The sequence below is a fragment of the Rhagoletis pomonella genome, unplaced genomic scaffold, assembly GCF_013731165.1.
Source record: "Rhagoletis pomonella isolate Grant_MI unplaced genomic scaffold, Rhpom_1.0 Rhpom_scaffold_05478, whole genome shotgun sequence".
Taxonomy (NCBI): domain Eukaryota; kingdom Metazoa; phylum Arthropoda; class Insecta; order Diptera; family Tephritidae; genus Rhagoletis; species Rhagoletis pomonella.
This window is the reverse complement of record NW_023464017.1, coordinates 1-9484: the sequence shown is the minus strand read 5'-3', so window position 1 is coordinate 9484 and position 9484 is coordinate 1. Positions and strand designations below refer to the sequence as shown.

At 39.7% G+C, this 9484-nt stretch overlaps 1 protein-coding gene across 1 annotated transcript; it reads left to right on the top strand.

Moving 5' to 3' along the window:
• Positions 1 to 528: 528 nt before the first annotated feature.
• LOC118755153 (mucin-5AC-like) lies at positions 529 to 9472 on the top strand (the record flags this gene model as incomplete). The annotated part of the gene is made up of 7 exons (XM_036490011.1): positions 529 to 729; positions 3923 to 4012; positions 4100 to 4213; positions 4281 to 4651; positions 4714 to 4925; positions 5003 to 6064; positions 6908 to 9472. Coding segments are annotated over exons 1-7 (4615 nt in total), but the record flags the coding sequence as incomplete, so codon positions are not given.
• Between the last annotated feature and the right edge of the window lie 12 nt (positions 9473 to 9484).

The window sequence follows — 9484 nt, the reverse complement described above, 5'->3', positions numbered from 1 at the left end:
AACAGAACATTCATGGGCTAACGCTCCGATTGGTGAGAAGCAAACGCAGTTAGTAAATAATAAGCAAGCAAAACAGACATTAACGACCAACAACAGCCCACGCAAATGCAAAAAAAAGTGCGTACGATACAAACGAAAAGTGAAACAGCGAAAAAGATACAAAGAAGGCGGAAACGGAAGTGAAAACGAGTGCTTCCTATTAACGTCAAAAGCGCGATTCGGTTTTCGAAAAAAAGGATATGTGCACCGCAGCAAAAATGCTATAAAAGTGCAATGTGTAATTGCTAAGAAAGTAGAGAATATATATTGACTTTTATTGGCTTTTCAAAAAAAATTTTTTTTTCTTTGTGCTTGAAAATTGAACAATTACTGATTGCAAAAACAAAAAAACAAAAGTGCATTTTATATACATTTAATGCGCCTGATTTTTCATAGAGAGCGAGAGATAGTAGAAGACTGGGCACAAGTTAATTAATTCAAATTAAATTTCTTTGTGTATAAAAATTAATATCATATTATTTAATTGAAATGACGGCGTGCGACTGTAACTTAAAGAAATTCCTTCTGGAATTTGTGTTGATCTCTAACTTAGCGTACGTGTTATCGCGTTCCCTACCAGCTGGAAATATACCATACCAGGTGGCTCCTTTGTCAATACCCTATCCCTTTCAAGGCAATACAGCGCTGCACACAGGATATTATAATCCTCAACTTACTCACACTTATCAGGTGAGTTTACTTGCTTATTTAATCTCAAAAAAAAAATACTTTGAAAATTACACAGTGCACACTGAAAAAATAATGGGAATAAAACAAATTGCATTTATTTAAGGTGGTCAATGTATGAATATATACCAAAGGATTTGTAAATGTTTGTAACCACTTTTCCTTATATATCGACTTGAAGTTGTTGATGAAAAAAAAATTCAATAAATTATTATTTGTTTTTTATTTTTAGAAACATTTTAGTATTTATATTTTAGTATATTATATTTGAAGTTTTAGGCGTTTAAAAAAGGAGGAGCTGTCAGTTCGTCGGAATATTTTTTTATGTATGTTACCGCATAACTTTGTACCACGTTAACCGATTTCGATAATTCTTTCTTCATCAGAAAGGTGGTACCTCAAGGGTGGCCCCATACTAATTTTGTTTAGAGCCGATAATCGGATCGTGAAGAAATAAACGATAAACTTAAATTTTTATATGAGAAAAATTACTTGTTCTTATAAAAATTTAAGAAAAGATTTAATTTTGGTGAACATTTTTTAGGATCTTCATTTTAAAACCTAAGTAAAAAATGGTAACCAACTTTTAAAAATCCTTTTGTATTTTTTCATCATTTAACTCTAAAATTATGAAATTTGTTGTAGTGTGTTATGAAGTGTTTGTATTTTTTTTTTTTTTTTATTAAATATTTACTATATAAATAAACTGTGGTGCACTAAAATAGTATAACATGATAACTTTTTTAAGAGAAGCCTAAATTTAAACTAGAAAAAGCCTCGTTAAATACGAAAGACTTAGGCTGGGCTAGCTAGATCATTAATTGATCCTTAAAGCTTTCTGCCAATAATCACAGTGATTTTTAGCAATTTGCTAGTCCTTTGGTTTCCTATTTCCTTTAATGGGTAAAGGAAAGCAGAGCCAAGATAGTAATTACAGTCGTTACTGCTTCTAAGGCCGAATGGCTGGTGGTGAATATATGTACATATGCCGCTGCAAACTCAGCTGCTTTAGCATAAGTATGTAGATCTAGACATGGAAAATGATACAGTAGTTCGACTGCTCAAGTTCAAGCTCCGGGCATGACATGAAGTTTTCGATACAATTCGACTCTCGAAAAACGACTTGCATTCGACACGACTCTCGCAATGAGTTCGCCTCGGAAGATGACTACTACGGAAATTAAACACTGCAAGATCCATCTGATCCGGGCCGTCATTACATCCGGCACTGTATCCAATGTTTGTTCATAAGAGAGGGATGGAACCATTGTGGTGAAATGCCTCTCGCAAGCTAGCTGGGATTGGCTCAAGGCTGCGGAGCAAAGAATACTGCGCGCAGCGGGATAGGCTTCACTGTTTACCATGTCAATTACGAATATAGAGAGCCAACTACGAATGGAAGAGCGAATTACGTGCCGTGGGAACATAGCATTAGTAAATCCGAAAACACTGCGAACACTGCCTCTTTTAAAGAATACCGCAGCCTGGTTGGAACTTTGAGTCAAACGCCTAGGCTGGAAAAAGTTCTGAAGAAGGACCAAACCACAAAGCTGCGTTAACTCAAGTGGCCTGATGGCTCTTTAACGGAGACTAGGATTGAGACACTCTGTTCTTCTCACTCAGACTCACTTTCCTGGGAATCAGGTGATGATTACGTCTTCCTCTCCCTCGACTAGTGATGAAGGCTATGCGGTCACGTCAAGGTACAATTGCTTTGTTGCCAGAACTGTGGCTAATGAATATGCCCTAAGATATTCTATTTAGTCTTTTGACAGTCCCAAATCGCCCAGCCCAGGTGGCATCCTACCTATTGTACTAAAGAAGGTGTTGAGCTTTACTTGGCGCCCTTCAAAAAGATTTTCATAGCTTCGCTTGCCCTGGCCTACATACCACAACCTTGGAACCTAAGGTTGGTAAGGATGGCTATACTAGCTACAGGCCTATTAGCATGACAGGAGTACAGTACGGCATGGAGTACATACTGTACTGGTAAACTCGATTTGTTCTATGCTGGCGCAGCAGGTCATCACGATAGAGCCAGAAGGAGGTCAATCTGTCGCGGGCGGAGTTAACAAGGGTTTTCATCAGGGTGACGTACTTATAATACTTTATTAATAGGAAATATGCAAAATATTTGAAAATGTCCAAAACATAATAGGATCAAATTAACTCACTGCCTCCTATAATGAGATTCTGGCCAGGTCCGGACTTTCAGTGATGTTAAACAAAAATTTGCACTTGCATAAATATCCGAACTCTAATTATGACTTTTAGAGCTTTTTTTGGAACAGATTCGAGGAATCACTTAGTCTGATGCAACAGTTATCTTTAGTCTCAATGCAAATGTTCCGCCATATTCTTCGCAACAAGGCCTATGGGATGCGAATAAAATTCCATCTAGCACTTCCTCAAATCTTTTTACGGCCTTCAAACTTTAGGCGAATGTATTTTTTGTACCGGACGCTGGATTTTAAAACGATTTAGTTCACCCAGCTTTCCAATTTACGTCGGATGCCACAGCTTCTGACCATTAGCCCCCGAAAAGTTCCAAAAGGAGAACTGAGCAGAGTTTATATTATCTGAACTAGATGTTGGATACTCCAGAATTTTTCATCGTTAGAGCTTGGCTCTGGATCAGGGGTATTCGTTGAGCAGGATAAGGCAAAACTGTTTTATTGCTGAGGGAGGTACGCTACTGTCTTTCAGGGGGTCATAAGCTACATACATATATTAGCAAGAATAGATGGCTATTTTGGTACAAAATTTGGTAAGAAATACCCATGCAGAGCCAGCGAAATATATCGTTCGCCAATTTCCCCTTATTTGCGAGGATACGGCAGTTATTCACATCTACATAGTATTGGCTTGTTCTTCTGCATCCGGTCCATCCGTCTCGAGGGATATTTTCACTGGAGCCCTATTATCCATTCATGCGTCTTGACCCAGCACGCCAAGGCCACTTTATTAATTTCCTGCGACCTGCGTTCGCCCCTAAATGGCGAATGAGAAAATACACAAAATTTACAGTACTAGACCCTCGATACACGCTAAAGATATCTTTTATAAAATATATATATTTTTTTGCTTTTCAGCTAAATATTGACTTTGAAACTGTCATAATCTTGCAAAATTATATGTCTAAACTAATTATATATGTATGGATATGTATTTGGAATTATATGTATATCCTTTTCAGCCCCCTGAGCCAGCTGGCACCTTTTATGACAGCAAGCGTGGCATACTGCGTTCCTTTCCAGGCGGTGGAGTACCAGTGTTAGTCGACTATGTATGTATTCTGCAGTAAATATTTTAATATTTTAAAGGGTCATTCATATATATATATATTTACTACATTTATGTTTCATCTTCGCAGCATAAGCGTTGTTCCGGTGGGTTTTTTGGCATCAAACCGCATCCTAATCAGCGCCAATACTACTATGTTTGCAAGCCAGATTGCGTGATTTTTGGAAGATGCCAAAATTTACAGGTAAACACCAAAATTATGATTGCCTTTAAATTTCACCGTTTAATTTTCTTATTCCCTTTTTTTTTAGTTTTTCGATGGCACCAAAGGTCAATGTAGTCCCTATCCCACACCAGAGTTCACGCCAGTTTGCACGAAGCCCGGTCGTTTTCCTATTTTATCAGACTGTACTACATACTACAGATGTGATGCACAACTAAAGCCACGTATCTACGCTTGTCCACGAAATACGGTATTTTCGCCACGCGAAGCCAAGTGTATCTGTGGTGCACAGTGCAATCCGACAGAAGTGTCTACGCATGGTTCGCATATACCACAAGATTGTGAGCATAAATTCCCACCATGTCTGCAGGATGGCACTTTCCGTGCGCCCACTGATTGTTCGCTCTACTACACGTGTGTCATGCAATCGAAGGGGATCTACTTACAAACACGCTTCAAGTTTGTGATTTCGGAGTACGCAAGCAGAAGCAAAAAATATATTTTCTTATTCTAATTTTCAGATGTCCTGATCTCACATTCTTCGACACAGCCCGACAAGTGTGTCGGCCGCAATACGAAGTTGCCTGTGATTCCATACAACTATCAGAGTTAGTATATCCCAGACCGCCACCATTGCTCCACTTACCGGTCATATATCCACCCCATTATGCTTTAGATTCGCTGGAAGATAGCGAATATCCAGCTGAGTATTCAATGTCATGCTCCAAAGAGGGTACATATATTTGATGATAAGGTGCATGCCTTCGTTATGTAATTTTTTGTTCTTCCTTTTTCATTCCATCCATTCAGATACCTACGGCTCTAGAGTAGATTCAACTGAAGCTTTATACTATACACAATCCCCAGTGATCGATTCTACATTGTCTACATCAGTTTCTGCTACGCCGACGACAATTGGCTCTCCCTCAACAACGTCGATGACAACTGTTATACCAACGGCTGCTTCTTCACCAACAGCGTCATCAGCTGATCTTACTATAATTACTGCATTGCCAACAACTCCTGCTGAGCAAAGTACATCGCAAACATCTCCCGCTACTAGTTCCTCAACCACTCTTTCAACAGCTTCATCACCAACGGCGACGGAACCAACATCTGGCGCAACGACAATCGCTGCAACGACAACTGCTACTTCAACAACAGCGCCTTCAACAACAACAGAAGCAGCGGCAAGCTCGATGGAAACATCTTCAAGCGAAGAAACTGCTCCACGAACTCTTGCCTTTATCAAGCCACAACCATCATTATTACCCGATCTGTTAACAAGAGAACCACCAAGTTCCTCCACTGATGAAATTTCCACTGAAGGTCCAGTGTCAACATCCTCCTCCACGGTCACCTCTGCAGAAACCGAGACCTCTACACCAAATATCTCACCGACTTCAACATCATTATCTGCAGAAACTTCTTCGACATCGTCACCGTCAATGTCTACAGACCCAACATCTTCGTCCCCTTCAAATTCAGCATCAACAATTTCTACCAATCCTACCTCAACATCAATTGATCCTGCCTCATCCTTGTCACCCTCATCAGCTACCACTACAATAACGGCTTTACCCACAAACCCAGCCACGAACAATCCAATGCCCACAGCTACTGCGGATATGGCCACAGCAGCAAGTAGTCTTCAACCTGGTTCTACAACGTCTACAGCTTCATCAGAGCCTGTTTCTGCTACAAACAGTGCAATGTTAACTGATTCTACTTTAAGTTCTTCGACCACAACGATGCCTCCTATAACATCCTCATCACCAACAGGAGAAACTACAAGCGCTTCGGCACAAACTACTACAACAACGACGGCTATACCTAGAACCACAAGTACCAGAAGTACTGCAGCATCCACGGGTATGTGATTATCATTTTAGATTATGTACAATAATCCAATTGAGGGGCATTTGAACTTCGCTGGTGAGTTACTTTTATTTTGAAATGGATTCTTGTAGTAAGTACCTTCTATAACGCCATAGTTCCGGTTGCTGATTTTTGATTAGCTCCCATTCTGGTCTATTCAGTACATTTGCGTCTTTCTTTGGGGTATCTCGGAGCGACGGTAATATCTGCCTTCAAGCTTTTTATGCTTCAAACGCGTTTTTCTACAGAAAATAGTTAGGTTTGTGAATTTTTGCGACACAGCCTTTAATGTGGGATAACTTTGTCCGCATCTAAATTCTTGGAAATTTCCTCCCAGATCATATCGGTCAATCGATTCGATGCATGGACATCAATACATCAAATTTCTTCAACAAATCGTTATACATTATAAAACATGTTGAACATGTATAGACTGAATAGGGGTTAACCTAAGCCGTTTCGTCTTATGGCTGCTTCATTGAGTCGCGAAAAGATTTTCCCAAGCAGTTCCTCGAATATTTTGGCATAATCATATAATTTTACTTAGTACCACTTTATGCGGCTTGAAAAGTCTTTTAGTTTCCTATTTTACACACTTTCACAGTTCATTCGTTCTTAGTCCTTTAAAAAACCATTGAACTTTTAGGCTTCATAGGTAAAAAAAAAACCACCACTACAGGGACGTAGATCTTCCCAACTCTCACAGGGCGTATTCACAATGGGATTTTGATTTTAATACATAGTACTTAAGTCGAAATCAGGTATCTTTAAAATTTAAACAGTTTCCATACTAAAAGCATTAACACTCTCACTTTCTCAAACGGAAATATTCCACAGATTTTATACAAAATACAATAAATCTATCAGAAATACCCAACACCAACACAAACATAAATAATCCAATCACAAATGAGATCAGAAGCATAAGATCCCATACACCAGCCGAATCAGTCATAGAACAGAGAAATAATGACAATGCAGACTACACTGATTTAACTTCGCAGGAAGTTGAAAATGTGGTATATTCCGATGAGTATGATTCTGATTTGGCAACAACGGAAAACGCATTGAAAGACAAATTCACGGAAGAAGTAGGAATCAAAATAACAGAGCTTTCGCCAATTACTTCAACAGGCGTTACACAAAAGGTCCCGGAAAGTGCAAAGCAATTGGGCGGGGCAAGAAATCAAGACGTTTTGCCAAATGACGCGCTAGAAATTGAAGACATGGATGACGTAGTAAATGAAATACGGATGCATAAAGGTAGTTCAGATGTCAGTTATTATGAGGACGATATGGAGTACAATGAAGTATTATCCACAAGTCAAAAGACGACTACAACAAGTGAGGAGACGGTCGTGAGCAAACAAGCGCCAGTCACTAAAGACCTCCATACCACCTCGCATTCAAAGAAATTAGAAGAAAAAGGAGAAGAATCTATAACAAATCTCGAATTACATGATCACTCCAAAACGAGTAGAGAAGTTCAAGAGCTAAATCAAACGACCAACACACTACCAAGGAACAAGGTAACTGTTACTGAGCTTAGAACCTCACCCGCTGGTAAAGCAAGAACTCCGAGCGCTATACGACAAACGTTGGGTACAGTTGAAGAGAGTTTTGAAATGGCCCTTGAATCCGATAAATTCAAAATTTCTACAAACAAAAGATCCTTTGGTAAACATGAAGAAAATATGATCACAAGTGTCAATCAAGAGCACACTCAAGAATCTATGAAGATGCCTTTAACGGATGTTAGCACTGAAAAAGGATTAATAGAAAAGATGGAATGGTTAAGAGAAAGTACTAGTGAATCAATAAATACTGGCGATGAGGTTAGTTCCACAACAGAGGCCGATGGAATTGCAACGAGTTCGTTAGTATTTCATGAACAGTCCAATCTTGAAAGAGTTGAGAGTAAAAGCTCACTCGATGCATTAAGTGGTGAAAGTAGTCCCGAAGCTGCAGAAGAATCCAACATTTCGGGCACTGAATTAAATTCAAAAACTGAAGAAAATGGTGCAATTGCGACCAATGCCAAGGAAATCGAAGCAACGCTCATAGACAGAAGTCTACCCAATTCCACTGCAACAGAGCTATTCAGGCGAGAACATGAGTTACCTCACATAGATCCTCCAATTAACGGAGTCCGGAAGAATGAGAGCCAGGCAAGCACCCAGCGAATCAAGATGGAGTCCAGTGGTGAGAACCACGATTTCAGCTTAGAAAATCCCCAAGCACCCAGTAATTCTCAGCAAATTATGGAAAAAGTTACTTCGACTCTCGATAACAGCGATGACTCGAGCTCACTAGAAAGTGAGTCGATAGAACATACTCAAGTAAGAGTGGTGAAAGCGGTCGCTGTAAAGAGCCATAAAGATGATTCATGGAATCACCAACCCAGTAATGAGATAGTAATGGGCATCCGACAGATCCCCGCTAAGCATATCAGTATAGAAAATCTCAATCAGAACCAACAGCGGGAAATTTTCAAGCCCCCAACCGAAAAGAGCCTCACGGCAAATACTGAAACCCATGCAATAACATCTATTGAAGATGAGGCTAGCACGAAATTTCACGCCACAACCGAAAGATTTTCTTCTATTAATGATTTGAATTCGAATAATCTCTTGAGTCCGCCTACATCCACCGAACCGAATACTATAAAACACGAGAGTCATAACCGAAAAATAATTGATGAGAGCTTTGAAGAAGCACACGTTGGGCAGGTAGAGTCTATAGAATCTCAACTTACTACTAGCTCCAGAGAGGAAATGATTCAAACAAGAACTTCGCATGAGCTGCTCAACATTGAGAATCCTAATCGGAATGAAGATGCGCCACACACAGAATTGTCTAGGGAAGATGAAATTGAAACGTCTACATTGAGTCAAAGCAGTGGCGATTTCATAAAATTATCAAGCTCACTTTCATTTGCGAATCCAAGTACTTTGAGACCTGTACGAGAAGCTGTGGCTGCAAGTGAAGAAAGCAGCCAAAAAGAAAATGAAATATTGAAACTCACAGAATTTGTGACACCCACCACAACGACACCTACCCAAAGAGATCGCGACATTCAAACAACTTCCAACACCGATAATATAAATATTGAACGGTTAGAAGATAGCGTAGACCATTCAGAATTCCAAGAGCAAGACTCTATGGTGGCTGAAACAAATCTTCGGATTCAAGAAGAATTGGAAACTCTTACGAAAGAGTTGGCAAATGAACATTTCGAAAAGGTCGACAGAAGTCCATCGGAAATCGACGTGGAAGAAAGTCTTGCCTCTGCTTTAGAGGAGCGTACTGGTCTAATTAGAGTCACTAGTGTTCCGCTGCAGGGTAAGATCTCAAATGGAGATTCTATGCCAATACAATCAGTTGGCTTGGGTGCTAACGAAGGTAGTCCAATAC